Source organism: Fundulus heteroclitus, chromosome 14, assembly GCF_011125445.2.
Source record: "Fundulus heteroclitus isolate FHET01 chromosome 14, MU-UCD_Fhet_4.1, whole genome shotgun sequence".
NCBI classification, from domain to species: Eukaryota; Metazoa; Chordata; class Actinopteri; order Cyprinodontiformes; family Fundulidae; genus Fundulus; species Fundulus heteroclitus.
The window spans coordinates 6,651,514-6,666,796 of record NC_046374.1 but is presented as its reverse complement, the minus strand read 5'-3'; the positions used below and the strand labels follow the sequence as shown (position 1 = coordinate 6,666,796).

Below are 15,283 nucleotides of genomic sequence, written 5' to 3'. Positions count from 1 at the left end.
CCATGCAGGAGAGGCAACAAAATCCACCAATCCATGAAATGTCCCAGGGTTAAAAAAGCTCTTTCCCTCATCATGGCCACGTAAAGCCAACTTAAAAGCTCCCCATCATTTCACTCAGTCTGTTCGTCTGGACAGTATATGTGATGATTTTTTGTCCACTCTTTGTTATGCTTTCTAAAGCCAACTCTACAGCTCTCATCTAGGTGTTCAGCAGTGCTTATTGCCCAAAATCTTTGGACGCATGCTGTTGTCAAGATGGCTACGGTTACTTTCATGCTATTTGCATTTTTCACAGAGATGTTCGAGGTCTCTGAACCACGCTTTTGTCCAGAAAACGTCATTGCCAACACCTTTAAACTGTAAGGTATGCGCTTCTGTGCAGTGGAAGCGGGGTGTGTTGTTCTCAACTTCCTCCAGCTGGGTTGTCTCTCTAGAGCAGAGTTGCAGCATCTTGCAACTGCAAATCACTTTGTTGGGTTAAAAATAAATCTTCTGTTGGACTTCTGCCAGATTTTGGGTCCATCCCAACAACCGATTGTGACAGGGTTATTTTTGTAATTCTAAACTTGACTTTAGCATTATTTAAACAGAGAAAGCTAAACATCCTCTGAAATACACTCTGTTATTATGATGTCTTCTTCCTAAACTCATTTCATAACTCTAGGGTTTAGGACTCTATTCCTCATGTCAAAATCATAAACTTTTCTCCTACTTCTTCTTTGGGGGTTATTTTAAATTGCCTGTACGTGTATAGCGCTTTATGAAGTCCATGGACCCCACACCAAAGCGCTTTTCACTACATTCAGTCATTCACACCCTGATGGTGGTGAGCTACATTGTGGCCACAGCTGCCCTGGGGCAGACTGGCAGAAGTCAGGCTGCCATGCATCAGGGTCACCGGGCCCTCTGACCACCGCCAGGGTGAAGTGTCCATTGTGTGGGGACACAATGACTGAGATGGTGAGAGTGTGGGTTTGAACTGGCAGGCAACCTGTCAGTTACAGGATGAACTCCCTAGCCCGTTAAACCACTGTCGTCTATTTTAGGAATATTCAGATGCCTTCAATAATTCTCTGAATTGGCCCCAAATGGCTATACTGGAATGTCCACTATTTTTTAAGCCATAGTACATATTTGATCTTAATAAAGCTTTCCTGAGGGGAAAGCGTGGAAACATGTTTACATGTTTCCCTATGGATTGCTGATGGTGGCACAACATACTGCTGTGAAGTTTTTTTCAAAAGTCAGAGAAGGACCAACCTACATCCAATACCCTAGAGTCCCTGACCTGAATTTGGAAGCAACACATCTTTAAACGTCTTCCTTTTAAACAATGCTACAAAAATAACTTTATACAGGACAGTAGGTTTTCACAAGTCCAAACCACTTGCGCTGGGAGGAAGGAGAGGTTGGCAGGGTTCCAACAAAAATGACTGCGATTCAGTAGGGCCTCAGTTTATCTCCCGCTGCAGTAGCAACGCACTTACTTCCACTTTGACTTGTAGTTTGGCCTGATTTCAGTCGAAAAACAGGGACGGACTTTAAATGTGGAAACTCGCTGGTTAGGATTGAGAAAACATTGCAGGCTTAAATCAGCGTGTTTCTAGATAACGTATCTGCAGGCATTGATAACCTCAGTTTGGACAAAACTCCAAAGTTCTGCTGAAACATTGTAGAAGTGCTTAAAAAAAGATATTTCTTAAGCATCTAAAATAAATCTTCACTGATGACTAAACTAACATTGTATTAAAAAAAGAGGACGCTAGAGAGGTTTCCACATATATTTGAGCAGACATCCATCCATCCCTCCATTGTATATGCCTGCCTATCCCTGCAGGGTCACCGGGGGGCTGGTGCCTATCCCCAGCGTTCATTGGACGTGTGGCGGAGTACACCTTTGACAGACCCTCAGTCCAGTGCAGCGCTTATTTAAAGAGATAGAGATTTAATATCAATGTTTCCAACACTGTGAAATTCAAGTAAAAGAAATAAACAAGAGCTAGAAAAAAGTCCATTAAAAAAAATCCATCCCAGGTCGCAGGTGGGCTGGTGTCTGTCTCCAGCGGACAATGGGCAAAAGGCGGGCTACATCTTGGACAGGTCACCAGTATATCCATGCAGAAGGACCCCAGGTCAAACCCAAAGTTCAAACCGAGGACCTTCTTGCTGCAAGGCAACAGTGCTACTAATTGCATCACTATGCAGCTCTTGAAAAAAAATCCCTTAAATTGTAACTGAAATAAATTTGGACACCACCACATTTATTCCATCTTAAGATCAGACAAAATTGTATCGCATCTGACGCGCATGATAATATTGTTTCTCATCATTCTGAAACAGGTTTATAATCCTTAAACCTTATACATTTAGTTTAGAAACTGAACACCTTGGGTTTATTCTGTCATATAAATCTGTTTCTCCTCATTCAGTCCTGTTAGCCGCAGCGCTAATAGCTGATCCCCGGTGGAAATAATAGACGTGTGCCATTGCCTCACCTGGTAAAGGCGAAAAAGAAAGGAAGACACACATCACTAGAGATATATATAGAAAAAAATGAAAACATGATAAAGATACAGAGCCATTGCCATCCAGGAACCACCTCACACCGTGCTGTAGAAAAGAAAATGTTAAAGAGGTCTCCAAAAACCCTAAAATATAAACTTGAGATCTACCGGAAGTTCCTGCTACTGTTGTTAAAAAACATGGCTGTACAATCAGAGAAAAAGATTAGCTTTAATGAGAAGTGTGCAAGGTGGAAACCTTTGCCCCCTAAAAAAAAAACATGAAGACCAGACTGAAGTGTGACTTGGCCTAGTCAAAGCTCAGATCTCATTAATGGGATGTAGAAATACTTGAAAATCAGCTGTACATGCAGGAAACTCTGCAGGAGATAGTTAATGACTACAAGAAACTGCACAATGTGGATGCCAACCCCCCATCGATGTATCAATGCGTGTAACTTTGCAGTTCCAAGGGAGGCAATATTTGGTGCAGTGTTGTATAAAGTACTGAAATCTCAGAGTCAAGTAAAAGTATAAGTACCTCTCTAAAATATGACTTTGGTAAAAGTCCAAGTCACTGACTGAAATGTTACTTGAGTAAAAGTCTTAAAGTATCTGAAATGTCTTTTACTTAAGTATGAAAATTACTGTAAAAATAGATGTACTTAAGTAATGTAATAAAAAGTAAAAAGTAAAACAGAGCAAATGCAGTTTGAATGACATTTTTTAGATTTTGGTAAACTTAGAAAGTCAAATTCACTTAAAATAATATAAACAACCAAGTGCAGGAGAAATTTAGACCAAGTTTAAACAGAAAATACAACCATTTTGTAAGCTTTCAGTTTTCCTTCTTCAAGTAAGGTCAGTGCTATGCGCTTTAAAATTGTACACAACCAAGTGCATGCACAATTTAGACCAGGGAGTGTATACTAAGAACATCGTTAAGTGATAAACCAGGTCTAGTCAACCTACAGGAAGTGGTAAACCTGCTAACTTAACCTGCCCTACCACTGAACCAGCTTCTTATCCTGTTGGTGGTGATGAACAAGCCCAGCCAAGTCCCAACTTTGTCACAGTCAATTAGTAGGTGGGGACAAAACACTTGCGTGCGTCTCTCTCTCTCTTTTTGTAATGAGTAACTAAACCAAACATTGAAAATGTATTGGAGTAAAAGTATGCAATTAAGTTCAGAAATATAGTGAAGTAAAAGTAAAAGTTATCGAAAAATTTTATACTCGAGAAAAGTATAAAGTACTCCAAAATATACTTAAGTACAGTAGTGAAGTATTTTTACTTCATTACTATACAACACTGATTTTGGTGTGATATAGGGGTGGAACAGTACACAGAAATCCCAGTTTAGCATGTTTTTGCTTTGCTTTAATTAACAAACAAAGTGGTCACTACCGAACTGACTGGTGATTTAGTTTGATTTTATTTAATTGATAAAGGATAGGAGGGTAGATCCACTAACAAAATGGATGGATGAATGTTCACGTATTAATTATTTTAATGTTACTGTATGTCAGAAAAGAATCAAAACGAATGCATTGTGGGCCTTCCACTGATATCCACATATTAATTATTGGATAGATGGTTTCGACAGAAGCATTAATGCTTTTACTATGAATCTCTTTCCACCAAACTGTACATTTGACATAATGTACAGTTTGTCAAATGTACAGGAGGGCAGATGGAATCCCCGTGTACCACGCTGGAATTTAGTGAGCTTCTGACAAAGCAGCCTGCATGTATTCATAGGTGCCGGATCTTACACACCTGTCCCCGTGGAAGAGAGAGGGAGCCAGAGAGATGCTGCGTTTTCTGCCAAGCCTCACTTTTTGAAAGAAAAAATAAATCCCTTTTACCGGTTCGACTTAACAGTGCTGCTGACAATTGTGTTTACCAATTCTTCAGCCCTCGGCTACTTGCCTATACTTGAAAAATATAGCTGGTTTATGAGCTGCGTGGTTGGTGGGGCTGCTGTTTGTACAGTCCCTCAGTCAGAGCGTGTATGAGGGCTAATTACTGCCCTCTGCCTCTCTCTCCCTCGCGCTCTCCTCATTCCTCCCAGACTCGCTCCAAGCAACTAGGAAGCGCCGCGCTCGGTCCCAGCCTAATTTGCTGTCCGCGAGCAGCGGCGGACCGTGCCACCGGCCCACGAGGAGCTCCGCGCTCGCGCTCCTGGGACTTTATCGGTCCGCGCGCTTTCATCCAGCCGCTCGCGGCGCAGATGTAAGACGCCGGTCCAAACCGGAGCTTTTTTTTCAGCGGGAGGAGACTCTCTGTCGTCGCCATGGAGGACCGCTGTTCCCCGGAAAACGAGAGGATGGAAGCGTGGCTGGACGACCACCTGGAGTTCACCCACTCCTACTTTGTCAAGAAGGCGTCAAGGTAAACAAACGGCATGGAGATGTATGTGTGGCTGCAAGTGAGAGTTTTACTCCGCGAGCGCAGTCTTCTGCTTGGCAGCCTCACAGCCGACCAGAATCCGTCCAGTTTCCTCTGTTAGCAACTGTTTTGACCTTCCTGTTTGGAATGAGCGGCTGTAGTGTGAACAGTTCAGAGCCCAGCACTCAGGTGTAGTGGTCCGTCTGTCATTTCACAGCTCAGCCTTGTTTCATTTCACCATCCGGTTAACGATCAGCTGCATCCAGCGCTGTAATCATTAACTTTTACTGCTGTCCGGGACTGTTTATTTTCACTGCATACTGTTGGATCGGTCCTTGCTGTTAATTATACGAGCCGTTTACATATAGGCCAGTGCCATAAATGAATGCACTGCACTCCAGCTGCAGCCCTCTCTCATTGACCCCAAAGAGCTGGGGATATCAGCCGGTTTATTTCTTGCGCACATTCCAGATCGCTCTTCCAGGAGACTTAACCGCTATATAAGCCAAAAAAGCATGCATGCAAACAAAAAAACAAAAACAAAAAAAATAACTGATTTATTAGCTCCAAGAGGTTTGCACACATGAGCCTCTCTGTTACTTTGCAAGAGTCATTTCTTCAAGAGGTATCGATTCAGCCACACCTCCCCTAGATACATTAGGCTTTATCCTGTGGGGAGTCAGCTCAGTGGGAGATGGAGCTCAGGGAGTCCTCAGATTGGGTCTGATGTGCTGCCTGGTTGTGTGTTTCCAGGTTTATTAGCAACGACACATGCCAAATATCGAAAATGGATACATTTCTTAATGTAAAGAATGTCTTAACCGAGCCCTTCGCGGCTGTGAAGGAACTGCAATGAGGAGCTTCATCGTGGCTTGAAAACCAGCATGTCAGCAGAGGTCCTGCTTGTGCTGTGTGTTTGTTGGGTGATGAGATTGCTGCTCAGATTCAGAATGTATTCCCTGTGTGACAAACCTATTCCCCAGTCCATCTAAACCTGGCCATGGCGTTAAATATGATAGATGTAGTGCGTTGCAGTATTATTCAAATTCACTTTTTCTGCTTTTTTACATAATAATTAATACGTAATATATTTCATTAGGATTTTAAAGTCTAGACCAACAAAAAGTAGTGTATAAATATGGATAGGAGAGAAAATTATGGTTTTCCAACAAAAAAAAAAAAGCCTTGCATTTATTTGCGTTCTGTCCCCCTTGTGTCAATCCCTTGTAGAACCACCCATCACAAGTTTTCTGCAGTCTCTAAATATCTGCTGGGACTGTTCTGTGATCAGCTCCAATGGGCATCCCACTAACCCCCAACAGCTTCCCTGGCCATGCAAAAAACAATCACAACTGACTGGATGGGAAAATGCAAAATGAATATCAGTTCTTAAAAAACAAAAAATCATAATTTTTTTATACATTTGATTGAAAAATGGCATGTTTATATATGTATATTCTATTGTTTAAAAAAACCCACCGGAAACATCTTTATTGCTATTAAAGCAAACACACCCTAATTGCTGATCAGCAGTGTGCATGTTTGCTCTTGTATGTTGATGATTTATCTTTGGTGGTGACCTCACCATAACCCTTATCTTTAGCCCCCTTTATGGACTGTTACATACAAATTGGATCTCTGACTGGAGTCCTAAAATATGTTTATACTACAAACTGGACCAATTAAAAGATTACTTTAAAGCTTAATCAACCGGAGATGTGAATCCTTTTGGACTTAACTCAACATCTACATTTGCTGAGTTTCCTACATGACCCCATGGCAAACTGGACTTCTTATGGTTGTTTTTCAACAATCTTCCTATTATCTTGCACATATAGATCGAAGTGTACAAAAGTAAAAGCTTCCTTGGAACAGGTCCTACAGCCTGAAGTGTGGATGTCTGAGGCTACTCCAGATTTCAGAATTTCTTTGTCAGAATAAAAAAACAAATCATCCAATTCACACATTTATACAGTAATTTGTATTGGTCTGTCAGACAACATTTCCAATAAAATACATCAACATTTGTGGTTTCAACATGATGAATTTTGAAGCGGTTCAGGGCTTTGAATAGTTTTGTTATACACTGTATCTGTCATTTATCCCAAGGTGTTCCCAAAGCTCCATACCAGTGTTGTGAAGCACTTTAAATTAACCCAAGGTCCACCAAAGAACTGTAAATATGCAAATGACAAACATAAAAAAAAGAAAGAAAATGAAACAAGTTAAAAAGTAGTTTAAAACTAGTCAACCTCTTAGGATGTGCTAAAGGCTTCAGCAAATAAACGTTTTATGACGATTCTGAAACTCTGAAACAGGAGATGCCTGTTTGACATACAAGAGCAGATCATTGCACAACTTGGGGGCAGCGAAAGCATACCCGACTCTGAGTTTGCGCTTGGTTCTAGGCACATTAAGGAGCTGCTGGTTGCCAGACCTAAGAGAGCTGGGAGGTATATGTGGCTGTAGCAGAGATTGGGGTCAAAGAAACTGGTGTGGAGTTGGTGGGGGTTTAGGCCGTTAAAGGATTAAAAAGCAAATAAAAGACATTTAAAAGGGATCCTGAAATGTTCAGGCAGCCAGTGGTGTGAAGTTACTATAGAGGTCCTCAAGCTTTCTTGTCGTTGTTAAAGGTCATGCTGCAGGGTTTTGCACAACTGCAGAGGCCTAATGGACCCATCTTTAACCCTGAAATCAAGCGCCTTACAGTAACTCAAATTAAATGTAGCAAATGATGGACGGATTGATGTTTCTAGATAGAATGGACTTTATTTTGGTGAATTGCCTCCAATGATAAAAAAAAAATAAATCCTAGATCTTATTAGAGCCCTGATTTGGCTTTCCTCTGTTTAAACTCTCAGATTAGAGATACTAGCATACTATGTTGGAGAACCAAGATCCATTGTGGAAGGTCTCAGAAGGGCCCCCAAACAAACACCATTCCTTATTTTCCCCCTTTTTTTTTTTCAAATGCTCGTTAAAGTGTAAATACTCTGAAGCCCTCCAGACCTCTATGTTATCAAGACATTTGAACAGTGAGTCTAATGAGAAACCCTTTGGCTTTTTAAGAGTGAAATAAAACTGGGGGTCATCCGCATAACAGTGAAAGCAAATCCATGATTCTCAAAGATAATGCCAAGAGAGCAACCATGTTTAGGGAAGGCATAGAATGGCCAAAACTGGTCAAAGACAGAAGAGAGGACCGGGATAGAGGGGGGTAGTGAACAGAGCGAGAGATCTGAGCTTTCAGAGATGTTACTTTATCAATAAGGAAGATGTAGGAATTTTTCACAAATCTCTCGAGAAGACTTGACACAAATAGTCTGTGGAGCATGAAAGACCAACTCAACAGTTTTAAATAAAAAATGAGCCTTACGACAATTTGCCTGAATAATAGCAGCAAAGTGCTTTCTTCTAGCAAGTTAACAGTGTTCTGATAAGAACTCCAGTAGTATTTTAATATTTCATACAACACCTGAAGTTTATCCTCCTTCCATTTACCTTCAGCTCTCCTACACATTCTTCTGGCAGCATGGGTGGGTTCAGCCAGGGTTCAGATTTGGCTTTTACTTGCCCGATCTTAAAGGGGGACACAGACTGTAAAACGATTGAGCAGGTTGAATAAAATGAGCTAAGCTCCTCATTATATATAGATTTAGGAAAGCCACAGTTCTGATTTAAAACACCAGATAAGTAGCCAGCAGTGGAAGGGTTAAAACATAATTAAGTAACAACCACAGCAGGAGGTGTTTCATTTTTGCACAAGAGAAACGTCCAACAAGACGGGCTTATGATCCGACCATGCTACATAACAGAGCTTTAAGTTAAAGTCAGGTTAACCTTGAGTTAAACAACGTTTCAGTGTGTGACCACATCTCTATGTAACTACAGACACAGATTGCGCAAGCTTAAAAGACTCTATAAGGATTCAAAAGGCCTTCGCCATTGGCTTATTAGGACAGCAAACATAAATATTGAATTCCCCAACAAGAAGAACCGGGATCATATTTTGGCACCATTTCAGCCATAATATCAGAAAAGTCATTGAATAAGTCCTTATTGTATGTGGGTGGCCTGAAGACCACAGCGCAGCTCAAACTCAGTTCAAAGTTACTAGGTAATGTTAATAAAGATAGTGGTTTACATTTATAGTGGTTTTTACAAACAGTCACTCCTCTGCCCGTCATCATAGGGAGTTTACAAAGCAGCTACCATCCAGTAAAACCTCTGTAAAAGCCCCTAGCCAGTTTCAGTTACTCAGACAAAATCCAGTATTTGGGACGTGAATGAGTCCTGGAAAATAAAAGGTTTTTTTTTGTCTGCGATCTGGCTTTTACCAGTTCAAAGCTGGCGGACATCAATTTCCGTTGCTATCTGCGAGACCTCACACAGCAGCCACATGTGCTGTGGATTCACCCTGTGCCGGCAGAGATGAGGAGTGACGGACATGGGGCACTAGAACATCTGAGTTGGCCCAGCGAGGCACCAATGGGATCCAGAAGGTGCGGAGAAAAGACGAAGCGAGGCATAAATTCATCCTCGTTCCAATGAGTCATGGAGAAACACACCAGATAAGTGCTAAACTTCACGAGCAGACCGCTGTGTTTGCCCCAGCGCCGGAAGATTGGGAGCGAAGTTGTCGTGGTTTAGTAGAGTGAAGACCCAAATGGAGGTGAAGTGGATGTTTAATCAAAGAAAAGAGAATTTACAGCATGGATCAAAGACAGAGAAACACAATGGAGCGCAAATGGGCAAGGACAAACCAGGAGTAGCAAACAGAAGGTACCAGTGACAAAACATGAAACGACACTACTTAAATACTAGGAGGAAAGGGAGAGAAAAAGCATGAGAAAGAGGTGGTTAGGGGACAGAGGGGAAAGCAAAAACGGATCTAAAAATAAGTAAAACTTTCTTAAAGTTAGTGTATATGTCCTTGATTTGAGCAGGTAAATAAGATGATTTGCCAATGGAATAAGATGTTTGCACTTAAAATAGGAGCAATTCATCTCCATCATCTTATTTTAAGTGCAGGATGTCTAATTATCTTATTTTAGGGGTCAAAATACTTGTTCCATTGGCAGATCATCTTATTTACCTGCTCAAATCAAGGACAAATACACTAACTTTAAGAACATTTTACTTATTTTTAGATCCGTTTTTGCAGTGTATGAAGGCAAAGCTGTGAGAAAGGGAGAGTAAAGGCAGAGCAGAGTGAGGAACCAGGGAGAAAGGAAACTATAAAAGATAAACCACTAGATAAATAACTAAAGAAGTCATCATCTAAAAAATGACAAAATCAAAACACACCCAATGATCATGACAGAGGTGTGGCGGAGGCAAGCTGGGATCCCAGATATAAATGGAGGGAATGTGTTATGTCTGGTATGATTGCCGCAGGTAAGATCACTGGCAAATGTTGAAGATCCAGCAATGTTCAGTGATCGTACACCGGAAAATAGTTGACTCTAAAACTAACCAGCAGCATAGGGGCAGAGACAGACGGCGAGCCACACACACGGCCATCTTGAATTGAAAACCAGTGACACGCCAAGTCGGTTACCAAATGCCAAAGTGTTGCACATATCAGTACTTAAGAGTTAGTTTTGCTTTTTATGTCTCTATTTTATGCTTATATAAGTCATATAAGCAATTTTTGTGTGGAGTAGATATATTCCTCAGTGTTTTTTGTAACAAGCCATCATAGTAATGGTTATAATGCTTATAACTATTAAAACAATTAAAGATTATTTATTGTCACCGCATGTTACTGTGGTGAAATTTCTTTTTGGCCACTTCACCTAGGAGTACACATAAAAGACAAACAAATAGATAACAGGTAACAAATAATGAGGTAATAGTGTACAAATAGGCAATGACATCAACGTATGACGGGCTACTAACAGTGGTGGGATTTTTAACATGTTGGACTGCAGTCTCCCATCAGAGGGCGATTGCCCTCACAGCTCTTGGGAAGAAGCTGTTTCTAAGCTTATTGGTTTTGGCTTCAAGACTTCTGAAGCATTTACATGATGGGAGAGGGGAAAACAGCGCATTACCTGGGTGGGTGGGATCAGTGGAGATGCGTCTGGCCCTTCTTTGGACTCGTTCTGCATAAAATGAGTCCAAATCCTGTAGATGGCATCCCACAATCCCCTGCGCTGTTCTCACCACCTGTGCTAGGTCCTTCCTCTCCTGAACTGTGTAGCTCCCAACAAGGCACATTTTAATGAAAGAACTTTTGCGAGGTGCTACTTTAAGGAAATTGAATAATGCAAAGGAATGTACATTTTTGGTACTGGCTTCAAATTGGGTCAATATCCCCTTAAGGATTAGGGGAAGTTTTGAGTATGTTTAGGGGGCGTGGCCAGGCCTCAAACTTGGCCTTGTCACCAAGAAAACATTCACATAGAAAAGTTTAATTACTTCAAAGTTGGTGGTATTCATCCATATTGGTGGCCTAATAATATTATTAGCGTGGGATCTTTTGAAGACCATATTTGTAGGCCTATTACGTCACAGCGTGGCGTGCACCTTTTTGTGACTTGCCGCAGACTGCACGGGGTGATTTAAAGGAGTCCTCGCCAAACAAATTTGCCTGTTCCGCCATCGAATGGCTCAGAATTTTCAACTGGCACAATTTAGTTAAATGCTGTGTTGTTAATGTTTACTGTGTTACTGAAAACAGCATACGTCACAAGTGCTTGTGAATTGCGACTACCTTGGAGCAGCTCAGTGTATCAGCTCGGTGTCACCTAGAAAACAGTCCGATATGAAGACTTCTTCCCACTGAGCAGTTTATAGTGTGACGACGCGTACATGCCCGTTGAACTGAGCTCTGTGTGTAACTGTCCACGGACTGATGTCTGCCTTAGTGTGGTGGAGCCTAGAGGCAGAAATAGCCCAGGATGCAATCTGCCGCTTTTTAGAAAAGGTAATCATTTTAAGAGAATTAACCGTACACACATACAGATGTTCACTCATTTATTACATGCCATGACCTTCTTGGGGGGAGGTCTTGTTGGAGGGATGGGGCGACCCCCCTTGTAGAATGGTAGGCGAAACACTGCGTTAGTGTCAGCATTACTAACTGTAAACAGCAGTCTCTGTGTATTCCTTGGGGAATGTGTTAAGTGGGAAATTTCCAAAAGACTCCCAGCATTTCCAAATGCAGCGTGACCTATGACACACAGAGACTGAAAATGTAAAAGGAAGAAAACAGCTGCTCACTGAGCGAGGGGTTAAATGCAGAGGACAATAAAGATGATTATTATTACACTCTAAACGGCTAAGTTTGAGTCCTCGCTTAGTAACAACTTCCATAGATTCTTATGCCACCGTTAAGCTGACTTGAAAGAGTGTGAAACATGGCGTGCATATCTTTAATTGTTCAAATCAAATTTTAGCTTCTAGTGATCTGTCTGGACCCATTGGTGTTGGAAGTAGGACATATTTTTTTCCCTCCTCATTAAGCACATGAAGCATAACACATCCACACACTCACACTTTAACATGTTGTGATTGGTTAATGTGCTCAGGCTTATAGTTTGAAAAAAATGGCCACTGTGGAAAAGGTTTTGCAGTTTGGGACTAACTGTGGATTTACTTACCAGGCTCATTTCCATTTTGACAAGGCCTTTTCCTGTTGAGTTTAAATATTAACCCCCAACAAGTGGAAGCCGATTGTTACTTACTCTCCTAAAGGTAAGCTTAAAGCACCGTTGTGTGACTATTAAAGTCTAAATGACTCATTTGTCCTGCTTTAAAACAGAAGCTGGCTAATGTTATGCTGAAATGAGATTTTGCAGAGTTCACCCAGGACTTATTGTGCTGCTATTCTGTTATGTTTTTGAAGTGTCACACATCCTAGTAACCTTTTCAGAAATCCTCAACCAGAGGTGATTAGGTCTTTTTTTGCAATAACTTCCATCTAAATCTTTGCAGCAAAGTATGCCAGAAGAAATGCATTCAATAGGTGGGTACTCACTATGTCTAAGTTTTTATGCTACCAATCTCCAGAACTTCTCTTCAGGGAACTGGTTCCATTTTATGTTAAAATTATAGTTTTATAAAACTTTGAAATTTAAACTTTGTGTTGTGTCTACAGCTTCTTAGTGTCTTTCATTTCCTTTTTGTGTTGTCAAAGGTCTTTAATCTTTACCTTTGCAAAGACCTTCAGGGAATTCTCAGAAAGTCTCTTCATTTTTAGTTGGTTATAAAGATTTCTCTGAGGTGTTTTATTGGAATTAAAAGTACAGGTACACCCTCATTTTTCTTGGTAAAGGGCTTTGAACTATGCAGTCATTTTCTAGCTTGAGCCAACAACTGCTTGTTGCTGAGATAGTCTTCAGTGTGTCTCTGTGCAGCGTGGGAGTCCTTAGAGATATCGACCATTTCCTTCAGGTCCAAATGTGAATATTAAATACGTTTTTTAGGGGATAAAAGAAAATGAATGACCATTGTTTTGATTTTGAGCTGGACTAAACAGTTTTCTGCTGATTCATGGTGATAGGATCAAGGACATCTCTTCTTGCAGCCCCCGAGGCTGAACAGGTAGGGGTAGCTTTTAGCAAACATGCTCACATGGACTGGCTCTTCACATAAATCTTCGTACTCATGCAATGAAAACAACTTTGCAAATGACACTTCACATTAATGCATTACTGTTAGATTTCAGTTGACCTCCACATGTTAAATGTTCAGGGAGCAGAACAATCCAGGGGCAACATCACATAGTACAGTTCTTTAAAAAAGTATTCACACTCCTTTAACATTGCGATAAACAGAATTGCGATATATTCAAAACATAATTTTGACTTTTCTCTGCATTAACCTTAAGCAACAAAAATGGCCTGTAGATAAAGATATTTCTAAGCAAGGACTATTCAAAACAAGAATTTTTACTGTTTTAATTAATCAAAATATTATTACTCAAGAGCATAGCTTGTTGAGTTGGACATCAATCTTTGTTGAACATAAAGTGCAACTAACAAAGAAGTCTATTTATTAAACATTTTGAACACTACTTAATGATATGTTGAGATTCCTGAAAGTTTTTGGTAAAAAAGTATGATTATATAAACTCTAAAAGAATTTACAAAATTTACAAAACTGGTGCAACTATCTTCTTTTCCATGTAAAGGCAAACCCACTTTAAACCTATTACGGGCACCTAAAGGACACATCTAATCCTTTAATTTGTTACATAACCAAAAATTGTGGACCTCTGCAATTTGTAAATTGTGTTTTTTAAAATTCCGATTATATTGCAAATGTGATTAATTTTCCATGTAGTTTATTGGGTTTTAAGTGAACGACCAACACCAACTTGAGCATGTTGGTCCGGGCTAAGTTCTGGAATTGCACATGCATGCTGTCGTAAGATTACTTTAAAAAAAAAAAAAACCTCACTTGGACACTTGGTCTTTATCTAATGTTGAGCCTATTTCTCATTTGCTCTTTCTTTCCAAGATTTTAGAAAAAACACCCTTTTACCAAACTACAGCCAGTTTTAGAACATCATTACATGTTTTGAAAAATGTCGGCGTAGCTTCAGACTGTGGCATAGCACAGAGTCTGCCTGAGGACTGCATAATAACATTGCTTTGTCTGTTGTCGTGGTGCTGCTGGACCTCACAGCAGCCTTTGATACTGTCGACCACTCTGCCCTTCTGTCGCACTTAAGCTGTGTTGGTATCTGCGGCTCAGCGCTTAAATGGTTTACATCCTATCTGACAGACAGGTCTCTCAGTTATAATTAATAACATATCTTCCGTCAGTGCTTCTCTGTCATGTGAGTTACCGCCCCCCCCCCCCTCCCCCAAGCGATTTCAACCTTACACCACTTGTCTTTCCACTGCCATGCGGATAATCTTCAGATTTACTTGTCTTTAGAACCTGGTAACAGTCACATGCAATACTCCCATCTTTAGGTTATGTCTGCAGTGGTTGAACAAGAAATTTCTCTCCTTAAATGAACAGAAATTTAGTGAAAAAAAAAATTTAGAAAGTTGGTATATAGATAGATAGATAGATAGATAGATAGATAGATAGATAGATAGATAGATAGATAGATAGATAGATAGATAGATAGATAGATAGATAGATAGATAGATAGATAGATAGATAGATAGATAGATAGATAGATACCTATGCCCTGGGGTTTCCTCTGAGGTAGATGTGTCAAAACCTCAAAGTAACTGGAATATAGAGGCCCCTTAATTAGAAATGAGAGCCACCTCTGATTCCGCCTTTTAATGCAGCAGAGTTCTGAATTTTTCTGTATCTCAGAGCTCCTCGCTTCTCCATTCCACCAGAGAAAAACTCATCTCAGCTGCTTTTGTCCCTAGTCTCCCAGAGAACAATGCTTCTAATTACTTTGTCCTCCAGGTAAA

At 40.5% G+C, this 15,283-nt stretch overlaps 1 protein-coding gene across 4 annotated transcripts in view; it reads left to right on the top strand.

Moving 5' to 3' along the window:
* pde5ab (phosphodiesterase 5A, cGMP-specific, b) overlaps positions 1-15,283 on the top strand; it is a 121,669-nt gene that overhangs the window by 38,039 nt on the left and 68,347 nt on the right. For 2 of the 4 annotated variants that reach the window (XM_012861467.3, XM_012861466.3), the window contains exon 1: positions 4,461-4,895. The exons of 1 other annotated variant lie outside the window; for it this stretch is intronic. In XM_012861467.3, the coding sequence (XP_012716921.2) occupies positions 4,798-4,895 (98 nt within the window). In that variant the 5' untranslated portion in view covers positions 4,461-4,797. Of the gene's footprint in view, positions 1-4,460; positions 4,896-13,295; positions 13,443-15,283 lie in introns of those variants that run through there. One more of the 4 variants, XM_021315873.2, reaches the window with a different exon arrangement.